This window comes from Populus nigra, chromosome 1, assembly GCF_951802175.1.
Source record: "Populus nigra chromosome 1, ddPopNigr1.1, whole genome shotgun sequence".
Taxonomy (NCBI): domain Eukaryota; kingdom Viridiplantae; phylum Streptophyta; class Magnoliopsida; order Malpighiales; family Salicaceae; genus Populus; species Populus nigra.
The window spans coordinates 36,143,345-36,163,750 of NC_084852.1; the positions used below are offsets into that span (position 1 = coordinate 36,143,345).

Consider the following 20,406-nt stretch of genomic DNA (forward strand, 5'->3'; position numbering starts at 1 on the left):
ATAATAATTTTTTATTTTTTAAAAATCATTCTTAATATTAATATATCAAAATAATCTGGAAATACTAAAAAATATTAATTTAAAAAACTAAAAAAATATATTTTTAAAATATAAAAACATAACTGTAGACGGTATGGGATGGTCAAATGTCAGGGATTGAGTCTGGTAAATGGGCTGTCATTCGCAGAATATTTGGTGGGTGGCTAAGGGGTTCTGAGCCGGAATTAACGAGTACTTTGATTAGTAGAAGTGGGTACAATATCATTTTCCTGCTTCTGCGTAAGGTTCCCATCATTATCTCACTGGACTTGGCGGAGTTGTTTGGAATTATTATAATAGTTGTTTTTGCTAGGTGAGTTTTATTTGAAAATATATTAATACATAATTTATTTTTATATTTTAAAAAAATTATTTTTGATATTAACATATCAAAATAATTTTAAAACATAAAAAAATAATTCTAAGCAAGATAAATAAATAAATTTTCATAAAATATTGTTTGAAACACAATTCCAAACGACACCAGAGTATTATTGCTCTCTAAATCTGATTTAAGAAAGGTGTTTGAGATTATAGTAACGGTTGATTTTTAAAATAATTTTTGCTCGGAAATGCATCAAGATTATGTTTTTTTTCATTTTTTTAAAATTATTTTTGATATTAGAATATCAAAACGATCAAAAAACATAAAAAAATTATGTTTAAGCAAAAAAAATTAAATTTCTTCAAACACTATTTGAAACGCAATTTCAAACGGCATTGAAGTACCTTTTCTCTCTGGATATGATTAAGGGGTGTTTGAGAGTGTGATAGCAGTTGCTTTTCAAAGTGTTTTTCGTTCAAAAATGCATCAAAATAATATTTTTATTTTTAAAAAATTATTTTTAATATCATCACATCAAAAAACTTTAAAATAATAATTTTTAAAAAATATAATTTTTTAATTTTTTTAGAAACGCTGTTTGGAACACAATTCCAAACGACTCTAAGAATGTGTTGTTTTGCTGTTAAAAAATGCTTATGAAAATAAAAAAAAATTGCTTCAAATTAATTTTTATGTTCTTGGATCATTTTAATATGTCAATGTCAAAAATAAATTTTAAAAACAATATTATTTTAATATATTTTCAAACAAAAAATACTTTATCTACTATCTCAAACAATGCCTAATTCTTTCTTTAAACAAGCCTGGGATATATCACATGGACAAAGATGGGAAATTAATTAACTAATTCATTGAACCAAGAAAGATGTGCAAAACTATAATTTACTGAATTTATCAGTGCATTTCGGAGTGCATAAATAACTCCAATCCAAGCAAAGCAAAAACATGTTTTAGATTTAAGGTTAAGGTTGTATGGCATGGTCAAATGTCAGGGATGGAGTCTGGTACGTGGCAGCGGCATGTCAGTCGCAGAATATTTGGTAGATGACTGAGGGGTTTTGAGTCAGAATAAACGGACACTTTGATTAGTAGAAGTGGGTAAAAGATCATTTTCCTGCTTCTGTTCATTTCTTTTGTTTGCGTAAGGTTCCCACCATCATCACTGGACTTGACAGAGTTTTTGAAAGTATCATAGTAGTTTTTCTAGAGTTTAAAAATATATTAGAATAATATTTTTTAAAAATTATTTTTTAATATTAATATATTAAAATAATCTAAAAATATATAAATAAATAAATTTAAATAAATAAATTTTCATGAAACGCCATTTAAAACATAATTTCAAGCAATGCTGAAATATCATTGCTCTCTAAATCTTATCAGGGGATGTTTAGAAGTGTAATAACGATTATTTTTTAAAGTTTTTTTTCGCTTGAAAATGCATCAAAATAATATTTTTTATTTTTAAATTATTTTTTATACCAGTATATCAAAACGATAAAAAATCATAATTTTAAGCAAAAATAACTTTTGAATTTTTTTAAAAAAAAACATTATTTGGAACGTAATTCCAAATAACCTCTAAGAATGTGTTTGTTTTTTAAATCAAAAAGTCCTTAGTAATTTTTTTAAAACAAATTATACTAAATTATTATTTTTATGTTTTTTTATCATTATCAAAAATAATTTTTTAAAAAATATTATTTTAATATATTTTAAATAAAAAATATTTTAAAAAATTACCATCATTGACTAATTCTTTAAACAAGCCTGGGAAATCACACGGAGAAAGATGAGAAATTAATTAATTCATTTAACCAAGAAAGATGTGCAAAACTGTAATTTACTGAATTTATCAGTGCGCAGTACACATTCACATGGATCATAACTCATACCGATCTATTTTCAAATGGTTCATTTCTAAAATACAACAAATAGCTGTACCGATGAAGAAAAGTCTAATTTAATCCAAGAGTGCATTTTCATAATATTGCTTAATTTCATCGAGACAAGCTCCAAGACTTTTGGATAAAAAACATATATACATGAAAAGGTACTCTTCACTTTTATAAAAAAATTAATTTATTTTTAAAAAATTAATTTTCATATCAACATTTTAAAATATCTAAAAACATAAAAAAATATATTGAAACAAAGAAAAAAACTTAAATTCTTTTAAAAACACCTTTAAACACATCTATCCCAGCTAATTGAAAGAATTAAAATAACAATGCAGTAACTTGGTCGTATTAGGTTTCCATGAAGGGCCTGGCATCCGGCAGGAATGCACGATATCCTTGGCGGCGAACTTGGTCTTATTGACCCGTCATGGTAATGGATGCTCGAAGAAGCGCACATATTCAAATCTAATGACAACGACGACGACGACCACCGTCGTTTTACTTCCACACAATCCATTATAGAAAACATCTTAATATCATTGTTTTTTAATCAGCAGACAAGACAAAAATCGAAGTTCGTAGAAAAACTAAAAAACAAAAAAGCTAATACAGACCAAGGAAATGAATTGAATTGAATTGAAGGGCATGGTGACAAGCGTTTTAACTCAAGTATAATATAAGAGGGCAGAAGCTAGAGATGTGGCAAGGGCCTCTTACGACTTTTGGATGACATGGACACCACTACATATTACATAAAACTATAACATTACATAAAAGGATAGGGTTAATTTTTTTTTAATATAAAAAATATTTAAATATTACTAATATTTTTTTTTAGTAAAAAAAATTTGAAACCAAACTTTGTTTGGTTTGGCTTAGAAAAGAATTCAAGATAATATTTTTTTTCTAATATTAAGATAAAAACATATTAGATTGACTTGTATCAACATGAGATAACATGTCAAATCCATGACCTGAGTTATGAGACTACAATAACCATATGAAAAGCAAATAAAAACAAATTATGAAGTCTAATTCACAATCAACTCAATATTGAAGAATGAAATTGAAAAAATATCAATTAAAAGATGACCTAAAAAGACGATGTGATTTAACATGTCAAATCCGCAATCTGATTTACAAGATCGAGATAACCTCGAAGAATGCAAATTGAAACAAGTAACAAAATTCAATTTTTAATCAGCTCAATACTGAATAATGAGATTAAAAAAGAGAGCATGAAAACGACATGAGTCACTCCGTCAACCCCGTGGTCTATGTCCTAACTCCATATAAAGAAAATTAAAAAAAATGACTTGATTTAACCCAAGTTAACTTATCAAACCTGCAACTCTAGTAATGATATTGAGATAACCCCATAAAAAGCAAATAAAAAAAATTATAAAACTCAATTCTCAATCGACCTTGTTAGACTTAATATTGAATGATGAAATTTGTAAAAAAAATTAAATTAAAAATGACACAAAAAATGAACAGAGTTAACCCAGTTTAACTCGTTAAGCATTATTCATAGGTTATAAAGCTGACATAACCTAATAAAAAGTAAATCAAAACAAATTATGAAACTCAATTCTCAATCAAACATAATTTTAATTGATGAAATTGGGGAAAAAGTAAAAAAAAAATTGAGTGAACTGAGTTAAACCGTCAAATCTGCGAATTGGATTATGAGACGAGGAGAACCTAGTAAAAATAAATATAATGTTGAAGGACCTGTGTCTTGAGTCATGAGACCGATATAACCTTTTAGAAAAAAAACAACCTGATTCAATCCAGGTTAAAATATCGAAACTCGCGAACATGATTATGAGACCAAGATATCCCCATAAAAAGTAAATCAAAATATATTATGAAGCTCAATTTCCAACCAATCCAATATTGAATGGTAAAATTGAAAAAAAATCAATTAAAAAAGAGAGACAAAAAACAACTCAAGTCAACTCGGGTTAATCCGTTATACATTATTTCTGGGTAATGAGACCGAAATAATCAAATACAGAGCAAATAAAATAAATTATAAAACTTAATTCTCAATCATTTTGATATAAAAAATAAAATTGAAAAATAAAAAAAAATAAGTTAACCGGATTAATCAGCAATCCATATTATAAAAGGAGTTATATAACTTGATAAAAAACAAATATAATATTAAAAAATAAAATTAAAAAAAATAAAAGCATTGAAAAAGAAATCAAAGGAATTTTTTTCTCTAACTCAATAAATAAGTAATTTCTCGTTCATGTTTTTTTTATTGTTAATGATTGTCTGTATAAACGGCCAACAGAGAAATATATGATTAGACAATAAGCTGAAGTAGATTTGGTTGACAAAATATAATGGTAATAGTGATAGATAACAAAGAGAAAAGGGATGGCGATGAAATTGTCAATCTTGCGTGTGCGCGTGCGACAACCTGTGGCGTTCAACTGGACAGCTTGTCCACTCCTGCCTGCATTTCACTCGTTTTTGACCTTATTAACGTTATCCAGGAGTCGTGTCGGCTGTCGGTGACATTGTCTTTCCTTTTCCAGTCGCTCTCGCTGATGAACTGGCATTTGCTCCCTCAATAAGATAATCAGGAGTTCTTCCAAATTTCCAATTAAAAAAAATAAAATAACAAATATTAGCTGTAATCCGGGCATGTTTTGGACAAAAGGGACCCAGGCCCAAAAATATCGAGCCCAGGATGAATGCTCCCCAGTCTTCCTACTTGCCTAATTGTTTGTACATTATTGTTCGTGAAGCTTCATTTAGAAGAAAGAAGAAAAAACAAAAAACAAAAATATACGTTTGAAATTTGTGATTCAGTGATGTACTTTCTTTGTTTTTTTGAAATGATTTTTTATTTTATTATACAATGATAAAAATAAATGTTTGTAAAATTAAATACAAATCAAATATTAGGATGTTTATTTGAGATTGTAATAACCTTATAAAAAAATAAATCAAAATTATTTATAAAAATAAATTTAAAATAAAATAAATATTAAAGAATAAAATTAAAAAAAATAATGAAAATAAAAAAAAGAAAAAAGAGAGGGAAAATGCAAAAAACAAGAGTAATTAGTCAGAGTACCCACGTTGTGGACCTTAACAAAAGTTTTTTTTTATTTAACACATTTTTCAGCATCAAAAAAATTAATTGTAAATTGAGAGGTTAATCTGTATTTTTAATAAAATAAATTAAAAATTATATACAATAATAAATATTAAAAAATTATTATTAACACTAACTAAAACTGAATTTAAAAATTAAAAGATAAATATATATTAATATATTTAAACTTGTGTTGTGGAGAGTTCTTTAAATTTTTTTATTTAATTATACGACAATAAAATTATTTTTTTATAAGAAAAATAATAATTTAAACAAAATAACTTTATAATATAATTTTTTCTTTTCTTATTAATATATTGTTTTAACAAAAAGTATTATTTTTTGAGCTACGTTGTTTATTCAATAAAGCTAAAAGCAATTAATAAATAGTAAAATTGTTTTTTTGAACAATTTGAAAAAACAAAAACCATGAAAGGGTTGAGGCCGATGGATTTGGGGGGTCCTGCTTGACTTGGCTGATCTAAAGTGTGATTTTCGTGCCCTGCAGATTATTATTTTTCAAGAAATATTGAAAACAAAAACGAAAGTGATGTCAAAATGCCCTTCAATTAACTACAAGTATTCATATTGCTATCTGGCTATACTATCATCAAAGAGGCGAGGTAGCAGTAGCCACACTTTTCAGTTTCAAGTGCTGTCGCTTTTTAATTTCAACCACCAACGTAAGATTATTCCTTTGCACAGTTGTACCAGGTTGCTGCCTGAATCTTACAAGTGCTAGAATGTTGCGTGGAGTTGCAAAAAGAAATTGAGTGCGTATAAGCAAACTCTGCTCTATGTCCTGCTAATGTTTGTTAACCCAAAAGGACAAAGTTGATTGCTAACAGCCGTAATTTGACGTGGTTCTTTCCAAAACGAGAAAGCAAGAATTGCATGTTGAAATCTCTGTTTGCATCGCCATATCTCCATTTTTTTTAATCAAGAAATATATAGGATAAGAATGTCATGGAAAACATCCTGTATCATGCCAAGATTATTAAATTATACGCCGAGAAACCATCACATGCATGTAACAGAGAACTTCAGCTGTGAAAACTCAAGAGTAGTTATTGCATTGCCAACAATCAAAAGTAAAATTTTCTATTAGAAACTGACATGGTTATCCATCTGGGCAACTTGATCTTATCATGATGATAATGGTTTCAGTTCTTGAAATTGAGAATAGCCCTCGGCCTGAACTGTGCATTCTGCCTTCTATTCTATCTTCAGCCTGTATTAGAAAAAGATTCTTCAATATGGGTGGACAGTTGAAGGGTTGAGGCCCACAATTGGCATGTTGCTAAATGAGAAACGAGTCACAAAGACAAGTGTTACCATGAGGTCTCAACGGCATTTGGTTATTGTTTTTTTTTTTTTTTTGCGTCGGTGCCCATTCCATGGTTGCACTCGTGGGCCGTGACGTGACTTGGCCTTCATTTATATCCAAAAATGTCATCAAGTGAAAAGGTATAAATAAGGTGAGAGATTCTAATCAGATCATATCCACTGTGTCAGTTTGTTTCAAGTGATAAACATCCTCTCTACCATCTTTACCATACCATCATTAATAGAGCTTTTGTTCTCTTCTTTAATTCTCCTAAGTACTCCATCTTGAACACCTACCAAAACACTCAATCTTGAATCTTGAATGTCCACCAAAAAGATAGGAGGGACTGTATTCATGGCGGCTGCGACTAGTACTGCTACAAAATTTGAAAGCAACACCGAGGATCAAGAGAAGAGTGAAGAAAGCATTACCAACTATCTGATAGTGAGGCCAGAAAAGGGAGGAATGTTGGACTTGTTGAGGTACTTGGCATGGGCCGACATTGGAAGTGGTGTGAGATTCTTAGAGAGCTCAGAAGAGGGAATTATGGGTGAGGAGGCAGCTGATCATAGGTGGATTATATTGGTGTCTATTATTGCTCGGAAGATCATCTTCTTATTTGGCAAGCCCTTGGAGTACACTGGTTTTGTGGTTGATTTCTTTCTCAATCTCTTGTTTCAGAATGGTGGCATCATGGGCTTATTTCTCAACTTTCTCCAAGGTATATCGCCAATCCTGCCTATACTCTTCGATTAATTCCCTTTCTTTCTGTTTCTATTTTGAATAAGATACATGCTTGTATATGTCTGTACTGATTACAGTAGCTAGAATTGGTGCTTGATTTCCTTTACATGTATAATATGGTTTCAGAAAGACTTACAATGTTCTGGCTTGGTTATGAAAGATAAACAGCCTAGGTTCATGTCTGGCAGTTTATACATCAGTTTATAATGGCAAGTATCGAAAAACCATCTTTTAAGGAACTGACTTAAATTGTCTTACTGGTAACTTTTTTGTAGACTTTGTTATGGTTACAGTACTACTGGTCTACTAAAAAGGTTATTCTGATTATCATGGAAATGCAGGAAAGGTGGTGATACCGCAGAGAGACACAGAGACTTTTATAAGTAGCATCGGGCATTTGGATGGGCGAATAGACCTATACAGAGCTGAAAACTTGCTGGAACAAATAGATCATTCGGTTTCCGCAGAGAAAACAATCACAGAAGAAATAGGGAACCGCGCTCATATGGACCTCTGTATCATGGCATCCAAATTAGCTTATGAGAACGCGGAAGTTGTTCGAAATATTGTTCATCACTGGAAGGCAAGCGACCCTAACTTCTGCGTCTCCCTCAATTTTTCTGCTTGTTTTTCTTGCATTCAATTAATTTCATTGAATGATGTAATTTTGATTGACTGGTAACATATGTATTTCTGATAGCAACTAATATAATAATATGAACTTCTGACAAAACAACAGATGCATTTTGTGGACTTCTACAACTGCTGGAATGGTAAGCATGCAACAAATTTTGGATAGAGTTGTATTAAGTGGAAGATTTCGAACTTTCCAACCATTCTCTCATTGTCTATAAAATAGTATTCCTGTACTTGGTTATCAGCAAATAATTACTTTGATCTTCTGATCAAGTGTTTGGTGCTTTTCCCTCTTTTTCTTGGTTAATGATGCCTTGATAGATTTGCAAAAGGAATTTTCCACTCAAGTGTTCATTCTTTGTGACAAGCCCAAGGATGCAAACTTAATACTGATCAGCTTTCGGGGCACGGAACCTTTTGACTCTTACGATTGGGATACTGATTTTGATTACTCTTGGTATGAGATTCCAAAACTGGGAAAAGTCCACATGGGATTCTTAGAAGCATTAGGTTTGGGCAACAGAGATGATACTACCACCTTCCAATATCACCTTCAGATGAAGAGCACAAATTTCAATTACGATTATGAAGGTTCTGGATCACTATTATCAAATACTGATTCTGACATGGAACAAAATGAATTGGACCGTTCTTCTGATTCTGACAGAGCCACTGCAGTAGGTCATAAGAAGTTCCCGCCAGAAATGGTGAAGAAGACTGCATACTATACAGTGAGAAAGAAGCTCAAGAGCTTACTCGTGGAGCACAAGAATGCGAAATTTATAGTCACTGGGCATAGCTTAGGTGGTGCACTTGCTATTTTGTTCCCATCTGTGTTGGTGCTGCACCAACAGATGGATGTAATGAAAAGGTTGCTTGGGGTTTACACATTTGGGCAGCCAAGGATTGGGAACCGGCAGCTAGCAAAGTTCATGGAAGCCCATTTGGAGCATCCTGTTCCTAAATACTTCAGGGTGGTTTACAGCTATGATCTTGTCCCTAGATTGCCTTATGATGACAAAACCTTCTTGTACAAACATTTCGGAGTGTGCCTTTATTATAACAGCCTCTATATTGAACAAGTAAGTACATTCTGCCTCCAACTGATCTTTTTCTTACTATCTGCGTAAAATGCTGCACTTTTTCTTCATTGAAATGTTCCCTTTTAAAGAATATGAAACATCTCAACCCTTTGCCAATTCTGAGGCATCTGTCTCTGCTCCTTCTCACAATTCTAATGGCAGAAAGGAAGAAGTCATCTGATTGAATCGGAGTCTTTGTCTATATAGCACTTTTTATTTGTTATGCTGTGGAAATACTGGTACTTCTAATCCATTACGAAATTTTTAACGAAAAATAAACCACTTCCACTACACATGTGATCATTGTTATCTTAAAACGGCTTTCTAATCTTTTTTTTTTCTTAGTAAGTGGTTCCTGATGATTTTGTTTCTTCCTTTTGATTGCATATTTGAAGAAAGTGGATGAGGAGCCAGACCCCAACCTCTATGGGTTGAGAAATGTTATTTCGGCACATCTGAATGCTATATGGGAGTTAATAAGAAGTTTCATAATCGGCTACACCCACGGGCGAGAGTACAAAGAAAGTTGGTTCATGGTGTTGGTCAGGATAATGGGACTGGCTCTCCCTGGGATTGCTGCACATTGCCCCACAGATTATGTTAACTCGGTAAGACTGGGAAAAGAGCGAGTTGTTCACATGTCTTCTTTCTGATAGGCTTCTGTTGCAAATAATGTTGGTGATGGTGCCAAGATGAAATGCTTGCTTTATCATGGATAGAGTGTCTAGTTGTCTACATTATTTCTTACGCTTTTGGGTTCTGGTTTCCATTTTGATGTCAAAGCACTTTTCTTTCATGCCCTTTGGATTATGTAGTACTTACCAGTGCCTGTCCGTCCAAAATATTTGCGTTTCTATTGCAGAAAAAAATTGCGCTGTTCAGTTTATATTCCTGGGTTTGTAATGCCTGTCAGGCAGAGGATCTAATTGTGGAATTTTTGATAAACTGGGATGAAATCTGCTAAGCAGTAGCTTGCCAATTTGCTAGGTATCTTTTTTGCTGTGGGGGTATTAGGTTGTATAGGTTTTGTGCCTGTGATTGGTTTCTTGTCATTCCTTTGACTAAAATTTTGTGTTTCTATAAGAACTAGGACCGAGCATTTTCGGTTTGGTCCGGTTTTAAACCAAAATAAATAACCAAACTGATTTTTAAAAAAAAAGTTTTTGGACCGAACCGAACCACAAACCGGTTCAAACTAATTAATTTCAGTTCGGTTCGCTTTGGTTTTTTTCCCTTCTGAACCGGTCGGTTCGGTTCACTAGCTTGAAAATCTAGGAAATGATGCAATTTTTGTACAAGACAAAACAGATGTTTGCTTTTAGCAACCCAATTCTTATCAAGAATATGTACATCGACCATGGCACAACCTTTTGCATGTAGAGGACTACCTCTTTTTTTTTTTTTCTTCTTGCATGAAAGCTTCAATAACAAGAAGCTCTCTAAGTGAGTCATAGCTCGTTTGAGTTGAAAATTTAGAGTGTTCAAGTTCAATAAAGAAAAAGAAAAAGTCGAGGAGGAGTCTATGAGGTTTATCTAGTAGGTGTTTATGTGTGTACCTGTATGACGGTGGGGCTTGCTAGTTAAGATCTAGAGAAGGAGAGAATTGAGAGATGCAGAGAGTGAAGGGAGGGAGAGATACAGAGAGCAGCGACTGATTTTGTGTTTAGGAATGCTACTTTGGGTTTAGAGTTAAAAAAATCCTATTAATTTATACTTGTTTTTTTTTAAGTGTTGGCCTAGTTGAACCGGTTCAGTTTAGTTCGGTTCAATCGGTTGCAAACTTTGAAAACCGAAACTGAACTGAACCAGAATTTTTTTGTGATTTTTTAATTGGTTAACTCGGTTTTTTTTTCGGTTTGGTTTTTTCAGTTATTTTTTTTTCCAGTTTAATCGATTTATCAGTTTTTTTGCTCATCCCTAATAAGAACCCGTTGGAATGTCTGTAGCCTAACTCCAGTGAAACCCTTATTTTCTCATAGCATGCAAGTGTTTGAAGCTTAATGAAGTCGCTGTGATAATGCAGCTAGTGCCATCAAGCTTATTGGCTCCTAAAATGCAAGTACCTGCAACTGGAGTGTTTTTTACTATATTGCGAAGAATCCACCTTCATACCATCTATTCAGTATTCATAATTCCTGAATCAAATAATGTGAAAATTCCACTGTGTCGAGTAGCTTTTATTACTGTAAACTGCTTAAATATGACAGTAAAAACTCTGCAAACAAATACAAGAATTCCCAAACCTCAACACAAATAGCATGTCAAAAGAATCGCGATACATACTAGGAAATGGCATCAGTTACTCTCTGAAGATACCTTCTTAAGATGTGCTCTGGACAAAAACATCTGGAGATTATATCTTGTAGGAGTTACAGGTGCGTTCTGAACGGCTCCTATAACAAATGTCAATTCCTCTAGCAGATCATGCTCCACAGTAGCTATGTGAGCAACTTCTGTCAAGTTTTCTTCACAGAAAGATACATTGTTTATATCATGTCTTCAAACCGTATGAGCTGTTTGAATTAAATTTAAGTCCAGATTTTTGAGCCTGACTACTGATTCTACATGTCCTCTCAAGGTGTGAATCTCCCCCAGTCTGCAAAGTTCAAAAGTTATTCAGCAAGTTCATTCAACTTGAAAGTATATTAGCTTTTGGGAATGAAATTTGGACATGAATATCACCGAAGGCATAAATTGGTAGCTACAAGCTAAGATATATACACTTAGCATGTAACTGGGAGACAAATATTGCTTGAAACTGACCAAAGCTCAAGGTAATCATGCAATAGGACTCAACAAGAAGCGATTAAAGTCTAAAAGAGTACCTAGCTATTTCTGCACGCCGTCTGGCCTGTTCTGCAATCAAAGTTGATCTCCTGCCATTGAAATCTTGGTCTGTTGCCATCAACCCTTGTAGACTCCTCTGGGAAAGTATCCACTTAGCTTCCCTATCTTCCTTTCCATAATCTTTCTTTGTAGAAAAAGCAGTCTGTTGAAAAAAAAAAAAAAAGGAACAGAAAGAAAAAAAAGCGTTTAGAGACATTTCAAGCCGAGGCACATTCCTTAAGCGATGAATGACAAAACCCAACTTCACTAACCTTTCTTTCAAATAAGAGATTCCATGCTTCTCCACTCAAGGCATAACGAATTGTGAACTTGATAATATCCAGTGGTACATAGAAGACCAAACTATACAACCATATGACACCAGCCCATCCCCATCCAATGCCTCTAATATAAGCAAAGCTAATATGTGCATAGACAGCAATTATAGTGGCCACCTAAACATCAAGAAACGACAGTCAGAAATGTATTATAACTCCAACAGGTCTCATTTTGTTCCAAAGTGAAGTTTGTGAAAGAACACATAAGAATTTGGCCCAAATGGCCAATATCAATTAAAAAATTAAGGCTCTGGTTAGGTATTTTCAAACAGGATTTCCTGAATGTTGAATATGCGAGAATGATTGAAAGATAGAGCCCATTTGGGAGCTTTCCTTGGGTACAGCTTACCAGTTGAGCCACCACAAATGCACACATCAAGAGAATTCCAGGCCTCTCAAGGAACGACCAACTTTGACTACGCGTAACAAATATTAAAGCCTGGCTGATGATGCTGACTTGTAGATACACGGCAGAAGAGACTTCCTCAGTGTTGCTGGAGATAGACCTCACATGGAAGTGTGTCTGCACACAGACATGATTAATAGCCACCAATATCAATATGGGGAAAACACATCCAATATTTACCACAAAATCTCACTATATTAAAACCAGCACAAAGGAACTGCCATATGTCTGATACCTCGAAGAAATTTGTATCGATCACAATCCAGTAAAACAGGACAGTGACCAAAGCAAGATATGTGCCGATGACAATGCCTGTCGCAAATATCTCTTCAAGCTTCCAACTGTCAGGCCTTGGAGATGGCTTAACTCGATCTTGCGAGATAGTCATTATGGTCCCTAAAATAAAATAGCACAATAACCTTCTTAAATATCATGCGAAGCTGTTTATAATGCTATCCTTCTGTTACAAGAATCCTTCTTTCATAATTTCTGTATAAACGTATGCATGCTTCAGGATACTGTTACATTATAGTTAATCAGATAATGCAGTGTCCTCATCAATCCATTTGGTAAACAAGTTCTGTGTTTGAAATAAACTTTTTATGCCAGAGAGAGGCACTGTGGATGACAGCTACAGAAGACGCTGCTTCCGAATCCATTTATTTCCCGCAGTCATTTGCATAGAGCTAGCACTGCAAACTGGGTTTGGAAATATTCTTTCCCTACTCTATTGTATTTTTATTTTAGTCTGTTTTGTGTCTGAACACCAATCAATACGATTTAGTTCACTCTGTTACCAGATTCTTAGAAAAAATGTAAAGGATCAGTAAGTCACCCAGAGGGAAGAAAAGAAATAGGAAAAGCTTTCATGTTTTGATATACATTACCATCATTGAGTATTGCTATTATCAGAACCATGAAAGGTGGGAAGTCATATTCCCATATCAAAGCTAGAAGCGCAAAACCAAGCTGCAAAGCAATTGAATTTAAAACATTAACTGAAAACTGAAGCAAAATGCAAGAGCTTTTAAGGCAGATGTTCGGGAAATTGAACAGTGGCTAAACAAGTACAAAAAAATCCAGCTTACCACAATCCTAATGGTTATGGAGACGGCATATATCTGCAAATGCATGCAGGATAATCAGTTTTCTCATTAAATTATTCAGAAGCAAGACATGAAAGAAACACAACTGGTAACGTTAAAAAACACGATAAGCTATTGCATCGGCAATCCTACAGACTCTATGATGTACTTTGCATGCTTATTTATATTGGCCAACAAAAATTACTTCCACTCAGATTTATCTCCTGCCTTAAAATAATTATCTAGTGATCTTGTATAATTGAAACAGTGACTGGTTCATTCAATTCGATTCATAAATGTACCCTGCATCTGTGGCTAGCATTTTTCTTTTCTACATTAAATAAGACTATAGATCAAAGTATAACAAAAGTATGACAGTAAAAATGACACATTTAGAAGAAAGGATTGATACTAAACTGTATAGTTCTTCATTCTTTGGAATATAGCTCTGCTAGTTAAGACAGCACTGATAATCACACTTAGACCAGGCTCGGTCAAGACAATATCAGAAGCACTTCTCGCAGCATCTGTAGAATCTGCCACTGCTATTCCAATATCTGCTTTCTTCAAAGCAGGTGCATCATTCACACCATCTCCAGTCATTCCAACCACATGCTTCTTTTCTTGTAAAATTTTAACAATTTCGTATTTGTGTTCTGGAAGTTGCATAGCATTCAGAAAAAAGAAATCAGATGTAAGAATTGCATCAAAGTTTACGAACATAAATGCATACATAAAAGTAAAAAGTCACAAGTAGTCAGCATTAACTTCTTTGAAATAATAATAATAAAAAAAGATGATGAATTAAATACCTGGAAATACACCAGCAAAGCCATCTGCCTTTTCAATGAGCTCGTCGACAGGAAGAGCTTCATTTTCATCCCTGTCCCGTCCTAACAGTGTTGACGAGGGGTACATGTTCGTTCCCATGCCAAGTCGTCTTCCTGTCTCCTTTGCAATTGCCAGTTGATCACCTTCATTAGCATATTTACAAATTAGTTTTCTTCAACATTTCTGCAAAAGCCACTCATGGGGGCATCAAGATGCATTGGTTGTCTAAATTGTGTGGACAGCCGTAATGAAGTATTGGTGATAAATTGATACGCTTGATCGTAATTGAAAGAAATTAAACATACTGAAAATCCGATCCAATGTAATGACAACAGCCACAGTTTTTTTTTTTAATAGGATCATTTCAATACATCATGCTCCCAGTCTCTCAGAAGAAGAAAAATTCTGTTCAAGTTTTCACAGATATGAACATTCTTACCCAAACTAGCAAAGTACTCATTGTATACAAGCTCTTAAATATCACAAGAAATTTGCATGTACCAGTAATCATCTTGACATTAACTCCAAGGTTTAGTGCTCTGCGGATGGTCTCAGCACTATCATGCCTAGGAGGATCAAACAAGGGCAACAACCCACAAAACGTCCAAGGACCTCCAGGACTTTCCCTAGTTTTTTCAGGAACTTCCTGCATCAGAAAGGGGTATGTTTATTATGAATGAGAATTCAAGGTCATCACAAAGTGTAATTTGCTAGAAATACTTCGTTCTCAATGAGACAAATCATTTTCATGAAATTATATATCATTATCTTTATCATAGAACAACCAGTTTCTTGATATATATGGTATGTATAAGGTCAATACATACACCAAACATCAATGAGAAAAGAGAGAGATGCAATCTGTGTACCTGAAATGCAACTCCAAGTGATCGCAAGCCTCTTTCGGCAAATTTTTCAATGATGGTATGCACTTTTCCAGAGATCTCGTCCTTCTCTTTGCTCATATTTAGAATCTGAAATTATAGAAAATACGAAACAGTTTCATGCTCTGCTACAAAATACGTGAAAGCTAAATTGTTTTTTATACATGAACTAAGAAATGATTTTTTATCAATAAAAAACTAATTTTCCAAATCAACGTATACTTCTAGGCCTGTTAGTTTAATCATAAAGTCAAGAGGTAGCCAGAGTTTCTCGCAACTCAGAACGCAATAATGAAATTTGTGAAGGGTGAGTATAGAGATAGCTGAAAGTTGATATTCAATAATGAGAGCGATAAATGTATTTTTTTAACAATGTTATCGAAGGCGTCACAACTAAATTTTGTAGACAACAGACATTGAAGAATATCAAATTGGAAATGGGATATTATCTATCATTGCAACCTCAAACTTGATTCAGTTTAGCAGTTTAGAAATCTTATAGCAATTTTGAAATTGAACATATTGAAGGTGATACCTGCTCAGGAGCTCCTTTGCTAGCTCGATACCAATTACCATCAGAATCAATGTATGTAATTGCAGTACGTTTGTCCACCGGATTGAAGGGTAAAAAATGCACTTCTCTGATGTTTTCACGTGCCTGCAGACAGAAAGGTAAAATCATTCTTTTTCACACACACATATATATAGTCAAACAGAAGAATCCTGAGCTAATAGTTATCCAGTCTCTACCTCCTTTGGATCAGCAAGCATGTTAACTATGGCTGCATCAATAGCATCCTGATTCTCCAATCTGGATGCTCTGGCTGCAAGCAAGACAATCATATCTTTGTCCATATCTTTGTTGAAAACCTGCAGAAGTAAAAGTCCTTTTGTTAGGCTTGTCTAGATAAATGAAGCATATAAAAGCCCAATTGTGTTCAATATTTGAGACTGATAAATCCAGTACAGAAGATGTATCACTTCAACAGGTGAGAATAATAGGAGCATTATATTCCTGCATGATGTAGAAGAAATAGATGTAGCTCCCTGGAAATAAAATAAGCTTTCTGTACCTCGATAAGGTTTCGATCAACTGTCAGGCGATTGAGGGTAAGAGTTCCAGTTTTGTCACTGCAGAGGACATCCATTCCTGCCATTTCTTCTATCGCTGTCATCCTCTTTGTAATGGCACCCTTAACAAATGAAGGTGAAAACGAGTCATATGATGATGAAGTTCATCATTTGGGCTGGACGAGTTTCTTACTGTCTGAATTACTCTATGATATCTTAAAGACATCTGAAATCATTTGACAACGACTGAGCTATATAAGATTACTGTCATAATGTATATTTGTTTTTTTTTTTTAGATTCGCACCTGTTGAGATAGCCGATGAGAACCAATTGCTAGTGTGACAGACAAGACTGTTGGCATAGCTATTGGTATTCCTCCGATTAAGAGAACCAGAAGGTTGTTGATTCCATCCCTGTATGAACGGTGCTGTACTGGGAACATGATAATGATTTCAAGAATCATTCCAACAGCTATAGAGCAAATGCAGAAGTTCCCAATGGCGGTAAGGACCTGCCACAGACATTTTAACCATGTCATATTATACTTAATGTCTCATGGTCTGCAATTTTAATTAATGCTGCTCAGAATTTATGAAAATTATATGATGATACTTCGGAACTCTCAGAACTTGTCAACTTGCAATCACCTGGTCCTGGACTTATTTGACATGTTCCAATATGTGCTCCTTTCCTCATCTTTTGACATATTTTCAAATATGCAACTGTTTCCAGTTGCAATTTCTATCCATGAAGTTCAAATTAAATGCCAGAGAATTTAAGCAGAACTAGTTATTTTTGCACATGCCTTGCGTTGTTTTTCTTTTTGAAGACAATAAAATTCAATGAAAACTTGTATATAACATAATATTAAGTTATATATATTTCAATATTTTTATACCAATTGTTTTTTTTTTCACTTGAATACATCATCCTTACCTTCTGGAAATGTCCAACGACTTCAGTGGAGTCAACTAGATGTGCTGCTTTTCCAAAGAAACTGTTTACTCCTGTCGCAATAACCACAGCTTCAATTTCACCTTGCTTACATGTTGAGCCAGAATAAACTTCATCGCCTGTTCTCTTGGTAACAGGAAGAGATTCTCCAGTAAGAGCTGACTGCACAAACAGATTCTTCCTATGATTCCATAAATCTTGTGCTCATGTATATCTAACTGTAACATAAAATCACCTGACAAAAGGTAAATTAGCTAAGAGATAAATATAAAGCTGTAAGAAGCACTTGCCTGGTCAATTTTTAATGAATCTCCTTCGAGTAATCTAGAATCCGCAGGGATGATATCCCCAAGCTTAATGCTAATTATATCTCCTGGCACCAAAATAGCAGCATCTTGCTCTTTCCACTGCCCATCTCTCAGGACCTGCATCAACATGTGGTGATTACTGATTAGAGCAACAATTCAGCCACTCGAAAGAAACCTGACAGATAGGCAAAATTGTTGATTAACATCAAAACCTCCATCATCAAGATGGTGCTCACAACTGAATCCATGTTTTGAGGATTATGTCTGAACAAGCTTAGTGCAAGATAACGTTGATTTCATCATAATACCTAGAATTCTAAAAAAAATAGCATGTGAAAGAAATCTAACTTAAACAAAGATGTTGATCACTCATTTCAAATACATTTGTATCCGTTATATTAAGCGGAAGGGCATGGCTCAAGGGATATATACCTTTGTTTTGGGAGCTAAACGAGCCATAAGAGCGGATGCAGCATTCCCAGCATTGTTCTCCTCTATAAAACTAATTGTTGAATTGATTATCAACAGGCAAATAATCCCTACAAAATCCTGCCAGTCAGGACCTTGCCCCTGAAATATCATTTCCGTTAATGGAGTTATCAAGCGGAAAAACACCATCAGAATCTGTTGCAAACAGAACCCAGAAAAAGAGCTGGAAAAGAAAACCATACTAAATTAATAATGGAATCAAAGTTGAACTACTCACTCCACCATTAGCAAGGGCAATTGCCATTATTGCTGCCGCTTCCATAACCCATGACAGAGGATTCCACATAAAACCAAGGAATTTCAAAAACTTATTTTCCTGCGAAGTAGCAATTGAGATTCTATGAATTGAAGTTTACATTCGTTTCTTCTTGAAATTTAAATCATCTTTCCAGTTAAGGTGATTTATGGTAAAAATTGAGTTTTCTAATTGCATAAAAAACTAATGGAAATGGAATTAGTGGTTACTGGCTTCTCTTCAAGTTTGTTTGGACCAAAAATCATCAATCTGGCTTCAGCATCTTCAGACGAGAGTCCTCTGTGTGATGTTCTCAGTTGCTCAAAGACCTCTTCTAGTGGCAAACGCTCCTGTCAAATAAACAGTTTTGAAAATGTTTAGTACTAGGAAATGCGTATTCCAGAAAGTGGCATTTCTGTAGAACTTACCAAGTCAATCCCCTCTCGGTTGAAGCTCTCGGGATTCAACAGTGGTTTCTCCAGATCCTCAGCCATGATTCAGGCCTCACAACCTGGAGATTACAACAGATTTTTCACACAATCATAAATATGGACTTTCTGTAACCTAAAGCATCATAAATGGTGCTATATCACAGCCATGGATACTACTTGCCTACTCCATTGAAATATATAACTAGCAAAAGTAAAGTTCAACTTGACCATTTTAGTTGCATGAAAACACACATGTATGAATCTGCAGAATAACATGCTTGCAAGAGATTCGATTATAAACCCTATCTATGTACATTGATGTTGAATAGAATGTATCCAAATCGAAGCATACAATTCAGTTTCAGCTGAACAAGTCCAGTCAACAAGTCGGGCTCAACACTGAGATGTTTCAATGTTAATTCCCCTTCAAGCATTTACACCTGGGCGACTGTGATGTACTAATTACTTGGTATTTCAAAATCCGCAGAAACTATAAATAGTAATAGTCATAATATCAAAACCAGTAGTGCCTACCATAGGTAATTAAAGTCAGGAACTAAATTATGCTCCTCTATTGTTCATGCACTAAACTATGCTTGTGCATTCACCACCGTAAACTTAAAATGGCCAGGCTCAACCACTGTGACTTGAATTGAACGTTAATCCAGCATCCCACATGCATGAAAAAGGTCACATTGCAAATCCAACAAAAAAGGAAGACACTGAAATCCCACATAACTGAGAAGCAAAACAAACCTAATTCAACACCCCATATTTAGCTGAGTAAACACCACACTTTCATCGATCAACTAACCTTTGTCAAATCGGGGAAAGCTTGGAAATCTGAAGAAACACTAGTCGTGGAAGGATCGAGGAGGGTTCTGTTTCACGGGTGTTAAGAGAGCTGAGAAAGAGAGGAGTGAAGTATGAGATGTTTAAAAAGGAACGCAAATATTATCATTAGATAATCATGATTTGGAAGCTGACTGTTGGTTGGGGATTCATGAAGAGCAGATGATCCTAATATATAATCCTACATAATTTCCCCATTTGTGCTTAGCCATTAATTCCTTCAAGAGCTAGAAGACGACTAAATTCTTATGCTTGTTTGAAACAAGACTCTCCACTACCCTGTCAAGGAGCCAGGAAAGACCGTTGCCCAGCTACCTTTCAAAACTTGCTCTTCTAACCTAACTGCCCCTTCCCATTTCCCTCCAAAATAGGCTCTAACCTTTTATGGCCGTGGGTGTCAAAATGCGCAAGGAAAACATGGAACGTCGGAGGCTACCACATGCACCAAACTAGTTAAGTAGGCTGATTGGTTGGTGTTCCAAACCTTCATGGGATTTGATTA

At 34.3% G+C, this 20,406-nt stretch overlaps 2 protein-coding genes across 3 annotated transcripts; one reads left to right on the forward strand and one right to left on the reverse strand.

Moving 5' to 3' along the window:
* The first annotated feature begins 6,896 nt into the window (after nucleotides 1-6,896).
* Nucleotides 6,897-10,183, forward strand: LOC133697857 (triacylglycerol lipase OBL1-like). The gene is made up of 5 exons (XM_062120670.1): nucleotides 6,897-7,452; nucleotides 7,817-8,058; nucleotides 8,215-8,248; nucleotides 8,433-9,193; nucleotides 9,589-10,183. Exons 1-5 carry the CDS (start codon nucleotides 7,053-7,055, stop codon nucleotides 9,844-9,846), a joined length of 1,695 nt encoding a protein of 564 aa, XP_061976654.1. The 5' UTR covers nucleotides 6,897-7,052; the 3' UTR covers nucleotides 9,847-10,183.
* A 1,155-nt stretch (nucleotides 10,184-11,338) lies between these two features.
* On the reverse strand, nucleotides 11,339-20,132 carry LOC133673112 (ATPase 10, plasma membrane-type-like). Of its 2 annotated transcripts, none has more exons than XM_062093776.1 (22): nucleotides 19,867-20,132; nucleotides 19,050-19,132; nucleotides 18,852-18,971; nucleotides 18,604-18,702; nucleotides 18,330-18,467; nucleotides 17,876-18,014; nucleotides 17,572-17,747; nucleotides 16,940-17,146; nucleotides 16,637-16,756; nucleotides 16,314-16,433; nucleotides 16,099-16,221; nucleotides 15,549-15,653; nucleotides 15,181-15,325; nucleotides 14,661-14,822; nucleotides 14,266-14,504; nucleotides 13,852-13,884; nucleotides 13,651-13,732; nucleotides 12,999-13,159; nucleotides 12,707-12,880; nucleotides 12,292-12,474; nucleotides 12,019-12,182; nucleotides 11,339-11,789 (listed from the first exon to the last, which is right to left on the reverse strand). In XM_062093776.1, the coding sequence occupies exons 2-22, from the start codon at nucleotides 19,113-19,115 to the stop codon at nucleotides 11,693-11,695; spliced, it is 2,853 nt and encodes a 950-aa protein (XP_061949760.1). In that variant the 5' UTR covers nucleotides 19,116-19,132; nucleotides 19,867-20,132; the 3' UTR covers nucleotides 11,339-11,692. The 2 variants fall into 2 exon arrangements, with proteins under 2 accessions (XP_061949760.1, XP_061949753.1); XM_062093769.1 differs by having other exon boundaries at nucleotides 17,572-17,751; nucleotides 17,880-18,014; nucleotides 19,867-20,131.
* Between the last annotated feature and the right edge of the window lie 274 nt (nucleotides 20,133-20,406).